Here is a 16739-nt window from a genome sequence, read left to right as displayed (position 1 = left end):
GATAAAAGGCTCTTCTACATTTCTTCCTTGGTTGTCTTCTGCCTCCTTCCTTCCCTGCTTCTTGGGAAAGGCCACTGCGAGCACCAAAGTAGGCGAACAGCAGCCACTGAATCGCACTTGCAGCTGGAGGAGCCATGCGTGGTTGTCCCCACAAACCAGGGCTGGCTCCTCATAGGCAGGCACTCACTGCGGTCGGTGCTGCCTGCGGGATAGGGAACTGTGAGATTTATGATGAAAAATAGCTACAGAAAGAGAGAAGACCCAACCACAGGGACAGGCATGTTGATGAGCATGAGAAGAGAAGCAAAGAGGTGCAGAAACACAGGGCAAAACGAGAAAGTCAAGGGAAAGGGCCAGGTACAAGGGCATGGTGCTCTCAGCCCTGCCAGCGAGCCGGGAGGGGTTTGCCCCACACCAGCCAGGCGGTCAGGGCAGCCAGGCTCGGCCGCCCTCGGTGCAGGGAGCAGCCGAGCCTGGACACGGCCAAGACCCCATGGGGATGCCCAGCCTGGCCAGGTCCCGCAGCGAGCATCCCTGACCAAATCACCCCTCACAGGTAGCAGCTCGAGGCAGGATCCTGAGCTCGGCAAAGCAGCAGCAGCACAAGAATGCCAGCGCTGGGGCCGGGCAGGTTGTGCTGACAGCAGCATCATGGAGCCCGCAGGGAGCCTGTGTGCACGGCTTAGCAGAGGAACGGGGTGCGAGCAGGTTTGTGTGGGTGGGAATTAGAGGTGGAAAGACATTCTGCAGCAGCAGTGAGGTCTGTCTGAGGGCTTTCGCCTTCGGAAAGTGGCGGTAACAAGTTTGGAGGTGGGAGGGTGCAGCCCTCGGCAGGGCACTGTGTTATGGTCTCTGCCTGCATCCCACTGACGCCGGGAGCTGCGGTGGAAGCAAAGGGCTGCCTGGGCAGCAGCAGGCGCTTGCTTAACAATGTCCCAACATTTGTTTCATGACAAAACAAAATTAGCGTAGGCTGAAGAGGCATTTGCATCCGATTAGAAAACAGAAAATGCACTTGTGTTGCTTACAGGATCAGCTACAAAGCATTGATAACAAATCAAACAAAATAAATCAGCTACTGTGGAGCTGGGAAGCAACTGCATGCTGTCCACAGTCACGGCACAGCCCACATCGTTTTCATAAATGCTCGTGGAGCTGCTTCAGATGTGCTCATAAGATCAGGGACGTTCACAGACAAGTCTGAACAGAAGAGGGAACAAAACCACGTTGCCGAAATTACTGGCAGAGAAAGCAGGCGGGTACTGTGGGGAGCACCCAGGGACCAGCAGCTCCGTGCACCCGCCGTGGTGCGCTCTGCCCCAGCCCTGGGCACCAGCAGCTCCCCAGCCACCCACCCGCAGGCAGGCAGAGGGCTGGCAGCAGATGAAGGGGTGCTGCCGCTCCGGCAGGGTGACGCTGCTCCCCCGAGCCCGGGGTCCTGCCTCTTCCCCGTGACACCACTCACGGAGAAAGCTCGTCCCCACAGGCCCCACTGCCAGTGGTCACACGTTGGTGTCTCCGTGCCCTACAGGCACCTTCCTCCTCCTGACGGCCATGCAGACCTCAGTGCTCTGTCATCTCTTTCCTCTGGGGCAAAGAGGGGGATCCCAGGGGACCGGAGGGGTTGCCCAGGGGCAGCTACTGCTTCCCACCACTGCCTGTGTGGTTGCACACCGATCCTCTCCCCCCCGAGGTGGTCGGCCAGCCCTGGTCATTGTCACACACCTCATCTCCACAGTATCCCTTCCTTGCAAAGGGGCTCAGTCCTCCAGGCCAGGAGGGAAAGGGATCTGCCCTTCCTCCGAGGAAAGCCGGAGGCCATAGCACCCCTACGCCCTCCTAACACCCCCCCTCGCCAACCCAGCTCCACCCCCTGCAGCCGAGCACAGGTCTCCTCTGGCCACAGAGGAGCGTTTCATCCTCCCCACCCCTTGTGCTGGTGGGTCACCCTTCACTCCTGCCTGAACCAAAGCCTAGTCATTAGTCTAAAGATGGAGAGGTGAGGAGGTTTTAAAGCTGAGGCAGTTTTCCAATGCTTTCTCCCTCCATCTGTTGAAGGAAGATGTCTTCACCCTGGGCTGGATGCATCTCCTCACCCTTTGGGCAGGAAGACCCCTTCTCCCGTGGCATCTGCCCCATGAACCAGGACTACTGGGCCACCAAGACCGTGGTCAGGTGGAGATGCCATCTCTCACTGCTAGACAGGCTTTTCTGTTCTTCAGCCCCTTTTACCACCTTCCTCTAAACTTCATCCCATTTTCCAATGTCCTTCTCAGCCAGTAGATTTCTTCAGCATGAGGGACTGATCCCAATGAACCTTTGCTGTCTAAAAGTCAGATCTCCGCTGCCCATCACCTACACCCCAGCGGGGACAGGGGCTTCCAGGAGGGAGCTGATCCCACCTGAATGATATGCATCAAGGCAACCGAGGTGGAGCATTTTCTGGAGGGGCTTCTTGCCCAGTGAGAAGAAGCTCAGCCCGCGGGCGCCTGCCTGGCAGAGCTGGTCTCAGAGACCGCTGGGGCTTGGCGAGCGGTTACGAGCGTTTTCGCATGGACAGACTCCTCCATCGACATGCAGCTCTTCCCCTGCTGCTCTAAAAGGCTTTGCTTGAGGAAAAGGCAAAAAGAGCCTCTTTAATTAGCCTGTCTTGAAGTAATTAGGAAGAGAGGCTGTTTCAGGTGGAAGCAAGGCCAGGCTCGGTCTGCCAGAGGTTTTTGGGAAAGGTGTTTATGCCAGAGCCTGGTACCCAGCCGAGATAAGTGTCCCCCAACATCTGGTCCAGCCCAGACCTCCCATGCACCCACTTGAGATGGGGATTAACACAATTTAAATACAATCACAGGGGAAAGCTCGAACGAGCTCACTTCATTGTCACCCCAGCAGGACCAAAGCACGGTGGCATCTCACACACAGGGAAGCCTTCCTCCCTTCTCCTCTTCTCCTCCCCCTCCCATGAGGTGGGCGGTCTGCTGCTCTGCCTGGGGGCTCATGCTGCAGCCCCGGTTTGGGCATCAGCTCCTGTGAAGGGTTAACAGGATTATAAACCTGCCTGCCTTTCTAAATCCCCTGGGCTGTGGGATTGGACTGGTTATAAACTTATTAACAGGGGACGGTTGCTGATGGGGGCTGCAGACCCTGCTCTGCCGGCCGGGCCACCGGTCTGTCCTCACAGTCGGGCTCTCTGGGTCCCCCAGGGAGCAGCAAATCAATTAATTTCCCCAATTAGGGAAAATGCAAGAACAATGTCAGGGAACTCACCCAAGCAAATCCATAAGAAAGAAGAGGGAAAGGAGGGGAGGGAAATGGCCGGGTTCAGAAGACAGGAAAACATATTTTTGGGAAAGATTTCAGAATGCGACACCAAGCTGGGAGCGTGGCAGAGCCTGGCACGGAGGCTTGGGAAGAGCTTTGACCTGTCCTCGAGCTGTGAACATCCCCGTGCTCAAACCCAGACCCCGGCACAAGCCGTAACCGTGGCAGCAATAATAATGCAAAGAGGACTGGGGGAAGCGCCAGGCTGGTCTTGCACCCCAGCCGTGCCCAGTGAGGAGCCGGCAGCGGGTCCGCACCCAGCCAGGGCACACACAGCATGGTCTGGCCACAGCCACAAGACCTGCCCGGCATCAATGGGCACCTTCGGGCCTGTTTTATTTCCCACTGGGTCTGGCAAAGCTCCTGCACAAAAGCCACCATTGCAAAACCTGCTTATGGTGTCCAGCAGCCGCTTTCCAGAGGAGCGAAGCCGTACGGGAGAGCCCCACAGGTCATGCCAGCATCGCTGCCAGGAGAAACCGGTGCTCGGAGATGAGCTGCCGGTCCAGCCATGCACCCCATCAATTGCCACCCTGTGCCCCCATGATGCTGGGCAAGGTCCTGCTGGCGGCTCATGTTTATTTATTAAATTCCTATTTCAAACTCTAAAATTAATCTTTTAATCAGCAGCAGAGCAGGGCCATACTTATCGGAGCGCTGGGGAGGTGTTATCTCCCCGCCATCTGCTCGCCGCCCTCTGCCGCGTCCCAGCAGCCAGACAGCCGAACGCCGGCCGGCACAGCTGGCACCCGTCGCATGCAGGGGCTGGTCCCCCGGCACAAAGCTGGCCGCCCCTCGGCTGGGGCTCTCCATCCGCACAAAGTGCATCCAGTGGGCAAAGCTGGGGGAAGTTTCGACCCAAAACCCCGACATATGAGCAAATTTCTCATGTAGAAAATGGTTTTTGAGCATTTTGCCTTGCAAGTGCAGGGAAGCGGGGCTTAGCAGCTCCATGGAGCCAGGGATGCCCGGGGAGCCCCGGTGAGGCTGCTGACGCTGCCGGGCAGGGGTGTAGCACTGCCTTGACTTCCCCAGCTCTGGTACGCACACCGTGGCCCCATAACATCGACATCCATCAGTGACACCAACCTGGCAGTGCTCCCCAAAACACACCCCACGAGGTCGAGTCTGTACTGCACTAATTCCTTCTGACTGACAACAGATTCTGCCTTTTCTGCACCCAAAAGCAGCAGGGAGGCATCAGCGTAGCACCCCAAAACAACCTCTCAGGTGAAGGTAGCAGTCACCCCAGGGTGCTGCCCTCCTAGCCTGCCTGCACCCCCATGGGGTGCTGCCACCCCCCAGCCCCCCAGCCCTCGCTCCAGTGACCTACTTCAGCAGGAGACTGGTCGTGCCTCACCAGCGTCCATGGCGCCCGGTGACTGCAGGGTGCCCCGGGCTCTCGGTCCCCAGGGGGGATGCCCAGGCTCGGCCAGCCGAAGAAAGCCTCTGCCAAACCTCAGGGTGGCCCCAGGAGCCCGCCGGGGCCCCCACCGGCTCTGGATCCGGCCCACTGACCCCAGCTAATCGGCTAAAGCCGCATGCTCTGAACCCTGGCCCTGGCCGCAGCCGCACTCCCGCCGGCTCTCTGTGCCCTACATAGACATCTGCAGCCACCCAGTGCCCACCTTCACCTCCCTTCCCCTCCGCTGTGCCCGCCACCTTCCCCGCACCCACATGGGGGTCCCCGCTCCGCACACACCTGCCCCCCCGGGCATCGGCATGGGGTGACCGTGGTCCCTTTGGGGAAGCTGATTTTGCCAGATGGGAGAGCCCAGCGCTGGAGCTGCAACAGGAGCAAGAGCACCCACAGCTGCTTGCAGAGGCTGTGGATGCTTCCCCAGCTGCTGCCTGCAAAACAAACCCGTCCCCACCGCCGGCCGATACTGGCCTCACCTGTGCACTGCCCCTCCCAGGGGAGCTCGGATGCTGTGGGACCCCCGTGAGTCCCTGCCCTCCAGAGAGGGGCCACCAAAATGAATTGAATTAAACCCCGCAAAAAGCTGCGGGGTCGCTGAACGCATCCTCCCTCCACGGGCTAACGCCGCTCCCAAAGACAGGGTCCAAGACGCCGAGCGGTGCCCTGTTCGCGGCGTGGCAGCATCCTGCCCTGCTTACCAGTAAATGAGAGAAAGCCCATCGAAGCGCTCCAGGTCCCGGCCAGGGGGCTGGAGATAGGACATCATCCGGGGCCACCCGTCCCCGTGAGCCCTTAGGGCCACCGCAGCTGGCTCCCGCTGCCCGGGGCCATGGGCTTAGAGCACTGGCGGCAGCCAGCACGGCTCCCCAGCACGGCTTTCCGGCACGGCTCCCCGGCACAGCCAGCCACATCTAATCCTGGGCGGGCGAGCATGTGATCGCCCCTCTCCCGGCTCCCCCCGGCTAAACCCCGCCGATGTCTCCAGTTCTGTGACGCCCGCAAGTCACGGAGCGGCTGTGCCGCTGCCCGGGGATGCTGTGGTACAGCTAATTCCAGCCGGCAGGTCCGAGCCCCCCTGGGGTCGGAGCCACTCAGGGCACGGCACGGTGAGTGCCTCCGCCGTGGGACCCCCACAGCACCCGGCAAAGATGTCCCACCCCTGGTGTGCGGCCGTCAGCCAGGGGCTCTCCCTGCCTGGCATGGTCCCCGGTTCAATAAACTGAGCATTTATTTTAGCAGGATGACCCCGTCACCCCTCTACCAGTGAGGTCCCCCCCCTTGCACTTGCAGTGGCTGTTGATGATGGTTATAATCATTAACGACGGTTATAACCGATGGCTAACCTGCCACAACAAACTATTTAAAGCCAATTGCAGGTGTCACTGACCCGTGCTCAGCCTGAGCTGCAGCGATACGCGCTGCTCCCCTCCTCCCCAGCCGCTGCCAACAGGCTTCAGCATTTCTAATTATTTATATAATTTGTGGCACAATTCTTGCATGTTTTCCCCCCCTGCCCCGTTTCAGGTTGTCTGGTCATACTCGAGCATCTGAAGGGTTCCTCGGACCGTTAGGAAAATGCTGGGAGCGAGTGCCAGCGGGCAGATGGAAACTGTTTGAAGTGGGGGACTCGTCCATGTAAATTATCCTGGAGTGGTGAGGTCCCAGCTGCCCCGTTGTGCTTCCCCGTATCCAGCTGTAGACAGACAGCAGGACAGGCAGACAGGTCCCTGATTCAGGGTGGTGGAAAAGACACAAATGAGCATCAACCTGCTGCACGATGCGTATTTCATTTCTCCCTCTCCCCATCAGGCATGGTCCCACGGGACCAGCCCAGGGCAGCTGGGTGCCTGAGGATTAGGTGAGTCCTGGGGATTATGAAATGCATCTGTCTGTCCCCATCCTGCACAGCCTGGAAAAACTGCAGCCCCCCCAGGGGCCAGGTCCTGTGCCCACGGCCCCCTCTGCTCCTTGTAATGCTGGGACACTTGGGGACTCACTGGGGTTTCACCAAATGGTAGGGATGGTGACAATCCATCTGCCTGGCCACCGCTGCCCGAGCTGAGGCGTCCTGCAGGCGCTGAGCATGGCGGGTCTCTGGGGACTCGGTGGTGGCTGGTGCGTGTGCCCCAGTGCCCACGGGAGGCAAGTCGGGAGACCTCGGTCCTTGGAGTCATCGCGGCCGCCCCAGCCCATGCCACCCACGCTGCGACGAAGAGGAGGGAGGAGGCCGGCGGGCAGACCCGGGACAGGCGGGCACGGGGCCCTGCGGCACCCGGCAGCCGCCCAGGAGGATGCACCGGTGCCCAGGGTGACAGCCCGCAGGCACTGCTCGCCGCCTGCTCGCCGGGCATTAATGACGCTGCCTGGGAGAAGGGGGTGAATTAAGGCTGATCCCGCTCAGCGTCCTTTCTGAGTGACTGTGCAAGATGTGCCGGTGCCAAAATCCTTTTCACCTGCTGCCTCCCGGCCCAGTGACAGGCACCCTGAGGAGGCACAGTCCCACGCCTGGGACAGCAGCCACCGCTGGGCCTTCGTCCCTATGCACGTTTGGGGGTGCAGCTCTGCTTTACAGCCTGCCCCAGGCCAGCCCTCTGCAGCGCATCCCTGGCCAGGACCCTTCTCCATAGGGACACCCCATGCCGCGTTTAGCGTGCGTGACCTTCCCCAGCCCAGGGAACCCTCCTGCCGAGGGGTGCCGGTACCCCACCCCGGTGTGGGGACGGCCACCCGCTCCCAGGGCTGTCGCAACCTGGTGCCAGGCGGTGCCGGGCGTGAGCCCCGGGACTGGTTTCTGCTGCCGGGAGAGGACGGGCGGCAGGGTTTGCCGAAACCTCTGGGAGCAGGCGGGCGCGGGGGTGCCGGGGTGCCGCAGCCGGCTCGGGGCTGGGCCGGCCTCTCCCGGTCGGGATTGTCAAAGGCGGTGTCACCCCGCTCCGGGGCAGGACGGTGCCCAGGGGCTGCGGGGACGGCGAGGCCACCCTGATCCTGCCCTGGTGCCAGCGGTCCAGCTCTGCCAAGGCGCCTGGTGCCCTGCAGCATCGTTTCCACCTCCCTCCCTGCAGCTGCTGGGAGCCCGCAGGGACACCCCACAGGGACACCCCACGAATGCCCACAGCATCCCCCGAGCCGGGCTCGTGGCGTGAATCACAGAGACATGCAGGGAGGGACGCACTGCCTTGCCCTTTCCTCCGAGAGTTTCCGTGCTGGCAGGAGCGGAGCATTATCTCCCTCACCCATCAGAGGCACCTGCCCATGGGTGCGCTTCATCTGCATATTTATACAGATGCAAACATTACACCCCGGAAATTCCCAGCCTTTACATCACAGGCCAAAGCCTGCTGTGGAGGCATGACCTTTTTCTCCCTCTCAGTGGGTCCTGGGGAGCCTGCACCGAGGCGGACCCTACCTTGGGACATCCCAGCCGAGATCTTGGCCGGGGTGATGCTCCCCTGCGGGCAGCGGGAGCCCCTTCAGCATCGGGACCATCACAATGGTATGGGGCTGCAGAGGGGCACAGCTCGCCTCCGAGCTCCCACGAGGCCAGGGCTCCTGCACAGGCAGCAGCGTTGCACCACACGGGAGGCAGAGGGGACACCTGGGTGTCCTCCCTGGGGACCTGAGACCCTCCTCCCCTCTCCATCCCTTCATGAGACAGGAGAATAAGGACCAAGAGCGGCTGCCACCACCTCAGATGCAGCAAGTGCATCACAATCTTAAAATCCTGATGCCACCAGCCCTGCCGTACAGTGCTCAGTGCCTTTCTGAAAGCCGTGGCTGGGGAACACAGGATAAGGACCCACCAAGGAGGAGGTGTCCCCCTCCATCCATCCCCCCACAGTTTGGTGCAGATGCCCCCGATCCCTCCCCGATGCCCTCTGCGCGTGCCACCTCCTCGTGCCTCCAGCCTGGCACGGGCGGCACCAGCACTCCCCAGCCACAACACCAGCATGCTCAGCTGCATCACCGGTTGCAACGCGGCTCATCTGCTCCACACCACACCGGGAGGATGATGAAGAGCCAACATTTGATTTATTCCATGCTGCATTTTCATGCCAAATGAGTCAGAGCACTGGCCTCGCTCAGCCTTTGTTTTGCTTGGCTGCTAGCACCAGCTTTTGCTTAGTGTTTGTTCAATACTTAACTCCCTTGATGGCACTTAGGCTCAAACCAGCAAGTGCAGCAGAAAAACGCCACTTCCCTACCGGCACAGGAGCTTTCCCAGCCTTTGGCTCCACTTGGGAGCGATGCACTTATTTTATTTATTTCTCTCAGCTTGATGAAGCCCTGAGCTTGGTCCTTCGAGCCACCACATCCCACAAGACCCATTTAAAGCTATGGGGGCTCACAGGGGCTGCAGGATGGGGCTGGAGCACCTGGAGCAGCCGGGCTGGCTCCTGATTTCAGAGCAAAACCAGCCTTAAACGGAGCTGAGGGATGTTTTGCCCGGCACAGGACCAGTTAGGAACGAGCACGGCTGCATTCCTGCGCACGTGGGAGCCAGCGAGAAGGAATCGGCAGCGCAGAGGTGTTTCAGTGCCCGGCTTTCCTGCGCTGCGCCAGCCACGAGTGGGAACTCCCTTCCCACCCCAACAGCCAGAAACCCCCCAGACATGGGAGCAAGCGGTTCAGCTGGCCCCTCTAAGGATGGCTGCCAAAACGTCCCACCCAGAAAATAAAGGAGGTTTTGGCCGATCCACTGTTGGTTTGTGTTCCACCAAATGTCTCAGCTTTTGGAATAAATTTCCAGATTTTTTCACCCCCCCATCTCAAGCTAAATCCTAAAGTTCTTCATTGGGAAATGCCACTGAAAAGCCCCCAGGGCTGAGCATCCCCATGCCCGGCTCCTCTGCTGCAATGGGTCCCCAAAGCCCCTTGGCACCGCAGGACATGCCGGGGCCACGGTGCCTTTCAGGGCACACGGGGAGGGGGACGCCACTGCCACGATGCTGGCTTGACCCACCAAGCCCCAGTGCCTTCCCGAATTAGGGTGGGCTTGCGTGGGGCGGGACAGTGGGACGCGGCGGGATGGCCAAGCCCATCGCAAAGGTGTCAGCAGGGAGCAAGACCCCGGCAGCTGATGCCCATCCCATCCCGCACCTCTCGGCAGCAGGGTCGGCCTCGGCCAGCGCGATGGGGAGGGTGCAGGGTGGAGCAGGGCGAGCTCAGCAGGGTGTGGGATCCGCGCCGGCAAAGGGCTTGCCAGGAAAATGCAATCTTGTTGCATAAAACGTGCTCTTCTCTCGCTCCCCTCCCACGGCAGCGGCTCAAGAGCTTCCTACCCAGATTAAGTCAATATTGCCACATCGCTGCCTCTGTCGAGGTGCTCACCCCCGTGGAAGGAGCTCGATGGGTGCTTTAAGGGCTGGAGAGGAGTCATGGGAGCGCAGCTGGGCGGGGAGTTCCAGTGGGCTCCAGCCCTGAGCGTGGCTTCTCAGGGTCCCCGTGAGCGGCACCCAGTGCACCCCTGGGGCCCGGCATCCCCCCCACAAGCCCCTGGCTGCCCTGCAGAGGGGTACGGCCCTGCGCGGCAGCTCCCCAGGCATGACTAGGGCCAAAGCCCTCTCCCCAGCACAGGGACACCCCTGCTTCTCGATGCTCAAGAAACTTCGGAGGAGCTGGCGGCTCCGGCTCTAGGTACCAGCACGGGGATGTGCCAGGTCCAGCAGCAGCAGGAGGGGAGGCACAGAGCGCAGCGGGGACCGGCTGCATCAGTAAAGCTGCCAAAAGGCTCATTTGCAAAATAAATGCTGCAAAAAAAAAATCCTCCCCTCTCAGCTCTCAGCTGTGACTCTGGCAGACCCCAGCTGGGGAGGAAACCTCAGCACGGGGTGTGTGGTGCTTTGGGCAGGCACCGGAGCTCATACAAGAGCTGCCAGCACCCCCAAACCGCAGGCCCCCAGGTCCCCAAAAGCATACTGTGCGCTACGGCTTTGCACAGCGCCTCTGATCCCAAGCCAACGTAAAGGCAAAATACCTGGCCAGTTTACATAAGACGGTTTTCCACTACGATGGAGTTTCTTACCGCACGGCGTTTCACCCAGCAGCTGCAACTTTGCGGCTCTCAAGGGCATTTGCACACAGAAATGAGCCACGCCAGAGATGCGGGGAGATTAGGAGGATTAAGGCTGCAGAGCTGGTGCAGGAGATGTAATGAAAAACCCTCCGGTAGGCAAAGGCATTTCATCCCTAAACCCAGCCTCTGCTCATCTTCGCAAAGCGTTTAAGAACAAGGGGGGCTGCGGGATGCGTAGGGCCCATGGAAGGAAGCTGGAAGAGGAGCGACCGGTCCCCTGAGCACCCGGGAACGTGTTGCCGCTAGATATTGGGGGGGATACAAAAGCATGAAAACCAGACAGCATTTCTAGAGCAAATAAAGACACACAGAACGTCACACGGTAAAATAACAGTAGGTGGGTTGGGTTTCTCCCTCCTCACCTCCCCTTGTTTCAGGATTGGAGCCAGCACACGCTGCCCAGGGTGGGGAGGATGGGGATGCGGGTGCTGCCTGGCCCAGCAGCACTGCCTCTGGGGCATGGGGATGCTCACAGCCCCTGAACTGGGAAAATCCTCCTCCTCCCCCCAAAAAAAAAAAAAAACGGGAAAGCCTGGTCTGCTCCTTGGCCAGGACAGGAGCCCAGCAGGGACGCGTGGCTGTAGTGGGGAGTGTGCCAGCCCCCCAGCACTGCCAGCCCAGCCAGCCCGCAGGGATTAACCGGTACCGGGGGATGGGATGAACAGTTCTTACCAAGGGGATTCTCACAAACTGAATCTATTTGGAAGCAAAAATTGAAGCCAGGCACACTGAAGACAAAGCTGTAACCTCAGTTATAGTTAAAATGGAGTCATCATGGCTGGTAACTGATAAAGCCCAGAAACTTGGCCCCAGCCAGCGTGGGGTCAGGCCAGCAGCCCCAGTTCCAGCTGTTTCGGGGCTGGTGTGGGAGGGCTGCTGCTCTCAGGCTGCCCCACACCCCATCACCCCCCGGCAGCGGACGGGCAGAGTCTTATTGCAGTTTCACCACACAGGAAGCTCAACCCCAGCAGGACCCTGCCAGGACGCGGCACCACCAACCTTGGGCACCTGCGAGCGTGTTAAATACGTCTCTACTCATCAAAGGCTTGAAGACACTCAGCTGGAGAAGGCCATGAAAACGCAAAGCGTTGCTATTTTGCAGGGTGGTAGCCTGGCTCTGAGCGGGGTCAAGGCTCCTTGACCCTTGAAACCCAGGTTTCAGCCTCGCAGCCGAGCTGGTGTCTGATGACTAATTCACCACTGAGAAGCAGCTGGGAAAGCAGGGGAGCATGGTCAGACCACCCCGGTGCTGCAGAGCCTCCGGCAGCCTCCCCACTGTGTGCCAACGCACTCAGCCCCATGAGGAAACTGCCTCTTGCCCCCCAAAAGCAGCCAGGAGGACAACCCACGCCGAACCGGGATGGAGGAAGCCCTCCTACAAACACACCAACACTTGCCTTACGCTGTCACCGCCAGGACCTGCAGCCACCCAGCACCCCAGGCAGGCAAAGCCGGACCCGAACAGGAACGTCTCACCAGCCGGAGGGTTCTGCGCTCTTTAAGGGCGCCTGGGACAAGCCGCCCCAGAGCAGAGGCAATCCGATGTACACAGGGGATCGGGATCAATAGGTCACAGCATGCACTGACTTGCCCCCAGAATGAAAATCAGCAGAGGATTTGGGGCTGGTGGGGAAGCTACAATCAGGCCTTTAATCCCACATGGGCACAAAATCCCGGGATAAAAAGGCCGGAGCTGGTCCTAATTGCTGACTGCTGTGTGCTTGTGGATGCGTGAGCAAAGCCTCTCAGGGTCTGGGGGAGGCATCTTGTTCCATCTTGCTGCCTGTGTGACCGAGCCCCCCGGGAGGGGGGGGAATCCCCCTTTGTTGGGGGGCTCTGCCCCAGCCCACGCAAGGGCAGCGCTGGCACTGGCTGCCCGGCGTGGTTGCAGGCCCCGGGGAAGGATGCACCTGGAAGGAGCTGCGATGCTCGGCACACCGGTCCCTCCTACAGAGAGAAACACCCGGGAGGTGCTGGGGCGAGGCGGCCGGTGCAGGGAGGCCGGGGAGGAGGCCGGGGAGGAGGCCGCCAGCCCCCGCGGCCGCCCCTCCGCGCCTGTGCCCATCACCCCCGGCCGCATCGGGGCTGGGGGAGCGCCTCCGCTGCTCCCCGCCTGCCCCCTGACTCCAGGGGGATGTCGCGGTTGGCCCTACGCGCGCTGGGGGATCCAGCCCCGCCGGAGCCCCTCTCAGGCAGGGCCGGAGCCGGGAGCGCTGGGCTCCGCCAAAGCCCCCCCGGAAGCCGGGGAGCGCCGGGGGCGGGCGGGGGAGGATGCCGCGGGGCGGGGAGGGCCGGGCCAGCCCGGGAGGCGGGCAGGAGGCGGGCAGCGGCGGGCAGGAGGCGGCGCAGCCCCGTCCCCGCCTCCCGGCGCGGCCCGGCCCGGCCCGGTGGCGGCGCAGAGGCTGCGGGCGGCGGCGGGGGAAGAGCAGGCGGAGCGCGGCGGGCGCCGTGCCGGGGACGCGATGCACTCGCTCTTCAGGAAACGCAACAAAGGGAAATACAGCCCCTCCGTGCAGAAGAAGAGGTGAGTGTCCCGGCCCCGGGCAGCCCCGCTCCCCCGGGCCAAGCAGCGCCGCGATCCCGGGGCTCCCCCCCCCCGACCCCCCGCAGCATCCCCTCCCGGCGCCGGGGCTTGGCGGAGCCTGGGCACCCCCCGGGGTGTGGGAACCCCCGGGGTGTCAGCTCCTCTCCGAGCTGGGTCCACGTCTCTGGTGCCCGGTGAAGGCACCGAGATGGTTTTTCCCCAGTCCCCCTCACATCGCATCGCAGTAGCAGCAGCTCCCGGGAGCAGGTTCCTTCGCTTCCCAGGCGTGTGCTGGGTTAGATCTCAGGGGAAAAAAAGTCTTTCTGTCCTCAGCCTTCATCCACTTGTTCCATCAGGACCAACTATTCAGTCGATCGTCTTTTCCTCAGCTCTTTCTGATGGGGTGGGGACGCGTTTCAGTCGTACTGGTCATAAAAAAAAGAGCAGCGTGTTGAACGCGCCCCGTGAAAGGTCACTGTTAAAAGGGAAAAGATGTAAAAATCCCCCCCGAGAAGGCCTGGCCCCTCTCCGGGTGTGCGATGCACTGCCGCAGGAGCGGGGCTGGGGGGTGGGCAGCCCCCGGCCCCTGCCTGCCCAGGGCGGGTGGCACAGGGGACGTTTTTCCAAAGAGATGGATGTTCCGATCAATTCAGAAGCGTGTCCTGCGTTTCCCGGAGGAGCTGGAGGGGCTCTGGAGCAGGCGGAGTGGGACGGCTGGTGCAGATTCAAGCCCATGGCTTGTTCATCCCTCTCCATCCCTCTCCAGAGGCACCTGCCCTGGCCGATGGGCTCGGAGCAGCCACCCTGCTCCCAAAAATCCTCCTTGGGAAGGAAACTGGGGAGCTGGTACAGGGGCTGACGTGCCTTCAGGGACCCAGAAAGGGACTGGCCAGCCCAGAAGGCGCCGACATTTTCCAAGCTGGGGGAGCCCCTCGCTGCTCCCCGCCCGCAGGTGCGGTGCTGTGGCGCATAGGAGGGGTGTTCCCCGAGAGCAGAGGGTGCTGCCCTGGCATGGTGGGTGCTCAGGCTTTGGTATTTGCTGAGCTCCCTCTGTTCGGGCTGAGGCTCCAGCTTCAGCCCTGGGGACGAGCCCTCCCAGCAGCCCGGCTGGCTCAGCAGGGCCACCCAGGCTCCTGCTCCCAAAGCCCGGGGCACGCTCTGCTGCCAGCTCCTGCCCTGGGGAGGGCTGGCAGGAGGAGACTGGTGGCATGGAGCCCTCTGAGGCTCAGCGTGTGCCTCCCTGATGGCCCCAGCCCCAGCGTTCCCATGGTCGAAGGATGATGTAAATAGCCAGTTGCACTTCTGGTCTTCGGGGGCATTAGTGGAAGGCTTGAAAATGAGAAACGCCACACCTGGGTTGACATCTCGGGACTGTGAGCAGCATCAGGGTGTTGGGAGGCAGGAGAAGACAGACCTCCTCTGTGCCGGGTACCCACCCTGTGATCCCCACCCTGGGGCTGTGGCCCGGGTCCCCACTCCTGCACTCCGAGCCCTGCCAGTGCCAGCTACCCTGTGTTCACGTCATCCGACAGCAGATGGGGCTCAGGAAGACGGTCTTCCCTCCGCCGCCCTGCCCGCAAGCCCAGCCAGCTCTGGGCAGGTACCCAAGCACCTCTGAAGGCTGCAGGCCAGGCTGAAATCTTTATTTTGCTGGCTGGCTGGCTGGTGGAGGAAGCAGCACAGGGCTGTGGCCTCGGGCCGCCCTCCCTCCCTGCAACCCCGGCTGTCCACACGCACCTCGGGGAGGGCTGCGCTCATTAGCCCCAACTTGCTGTTGGGGCTAATGCCTGTGTTGGAGTTTACAAACATCTGTGAATCCAGGGAACACTCCCACCGTGTGGAAACAGCCCCACCATCAAGATGGGGAAGCCGGTGCCAGACCGGTTAAACAACTTGCTGGAGGATTGTGAAGAAGTGAGGAGCTCCTGCCGCCCCGTCCCCTGCTCCAGGCGCTGCTGGGCTCCCAGCCGGCTCCCGCCCAGTTTTGCTGCTAGAAAAACAGAGCAACACTGCTAAAATCAACCGACCGCCCCCGCCGTAAACAGGAATGGAGATTTCAACACCGTGTACGGCCCGGCCTCACCGTGCGCTTCAGCAAGGCTGCGCAGCCAGAGCGTAGGGGCTGCACCTTAGATAGGGCCTAGTGCCAAGGTGCTGCTGGTAACAAAGCCTTCAAAGCACAGCAGTGACAGGTCAATAACCAAGCACCGGTTTGGCAAGCATGCAAGTGTGCTGGAATGTTTCCTGCAAGGAATGAGGAGCCAGGGCTACAAGCTCAGCTGATTTAGGTAGGGGCTGCCCAGGAAGTGCTGTCCTACAGCAGGTTGTAGCCTGACGAGGAGCTGCTGTGAGTCTTGGTGGCTTCTTCAGCCTTGGGACAAGCCCTTCCCGTGATGGGGGAATCTCCATGAGTCTGTGCAGCTCAAGCCAGGCACTGTAATCTGCCTGCAAACAACACTCTGTCCCCCTGGGTGCAGACAGCCACCCTTCCCCAGCCCCAAATTGGCCCTTCAGCCTCCCATCCAAAGCACCTTGAAGCGTACTGGCTTCAAGCAGCTTCCCTGCCTGTCCCTGAGCTGCCCGCAGCCTGCCCGGGACCCAGGGGGGGCAGGGATGGGTTTCCCCGCTCCATCCCTGCTGCCATGCCAGGGATGCAGCTCCCCACAGGAGCCAAACCCCTCTCCAAACAAGGAAGGAGCCATTTGCGGCAACCGCCTCCACATCTCGAGGCCGGTCGGCCCCATGCTAGCATTAGTAAGAAGGAAAGCCAGCCGGCTTTGAAGCTCCAGTAGGGCAATGGCGGGGAAAGAACAAGAGCGGCATTAAATCCTGCAAAAACCGCGACAGTTTGAAGATGACACGGTGCCGGGTCCTCTGGCCTGCTGCGACTCGTCCGTTCTCAGCAACACCAGTTGAGTCTTGGAGCGTGCCACAGGCTGTGCCGCGGCTTGCCTGCTGGAAAACCACGGCGATGCTCTGAGCTGAGCACCCTGGACCCCATCTCCATCCATCCACCTCCTAACGCCTTGCAGAGCACCAGCCGTTACTTCGCCCCCAGTGTGCAGGTGATGCTCCTCAACAGGCATTCCCCATGGTTTTGTTTTTCAGATGCACAAATTAGCAGGACAAGGGTCCAAGTCTCTCCTTAGGAATATCTGCTGCACCTCTGGCTGGGCTTGTGGTCTCCAGGCTCAGCAGCCAGCCCTGTCCAGCCCCGGGCACATCAGTAGGTGCGTGGGCATCTCCCTACCTTGTCTGGGGAACGTAGATGATGACGACGACATTTCTTTTGTGTCTTGGACTTGGTTGCTTCCGTGCTCTTCTTGCTCACCCCATCCCAGTAGCATAAGGCCCTGGGATTCAGCTGGGACTGGCCATGACTACTGTGTTGTTAGCACATCATAGAT

The 16739-nt window shown here is 61.1% G+C and overlaps 2 protein-coding genes across 2 annotated transcripts in view; one reads left to right on the top strand and one right to left on the bottom strand.

The window, feature by feature from the left end:
- Positions 1-5501, bottom strand: part of LOC140659174 (syntaxin-binding protein 4-like) — a 46601-nt gene extending 41100 nt beyond the window's left edge. Inside the window, exon 1 of the mRNA XM_072878475.1 lies at positions 5434-5501. Coding sequence (XP_072734576.1) covers positions 5434-5501 — 68 coding nt within the window. The remainder of the gene's footprint in view (positions 1-5433) is intronic.
- Positions 5502-13187: 7686 nt separating this feature from the next.
- The window catches only part of PPL (periplakin), a 28025-nt gene continuing 24473 nt past the window's right edge, over positions 13188-16739 (top strand). Inside the window, exon 1 of the mRNA XM_072878294.1 lies at positions 13188-13332. Coding sequence (XP_072734395.1) covers positions 13271-13332 — 62 coding nt within the window. The 5' untranslated portion in view covers positions 13188-13270. The remainder of the gene's footprint in view (positions 13333-16739) is intronic.

This window comes from Ciconia boyciana, chromosome 13 (assembly GCF_034638445.1).
Source record: "Ciconia boyciana chromosome 13, ASM3463844v1, whole genome shotgun sequence".
Taxonomy (NCBI): domain Eukaryota; kingdom Metazoa; phylum Chordata; class Aves; order Ciconiiformes; family Ciconiidae; genus Ciconia; species Ciconia boyciana.
Note: the sequence above shows the minus strand (reverse complement) of the source record. Positions and strands in the feature narration are given on the sequence as shown.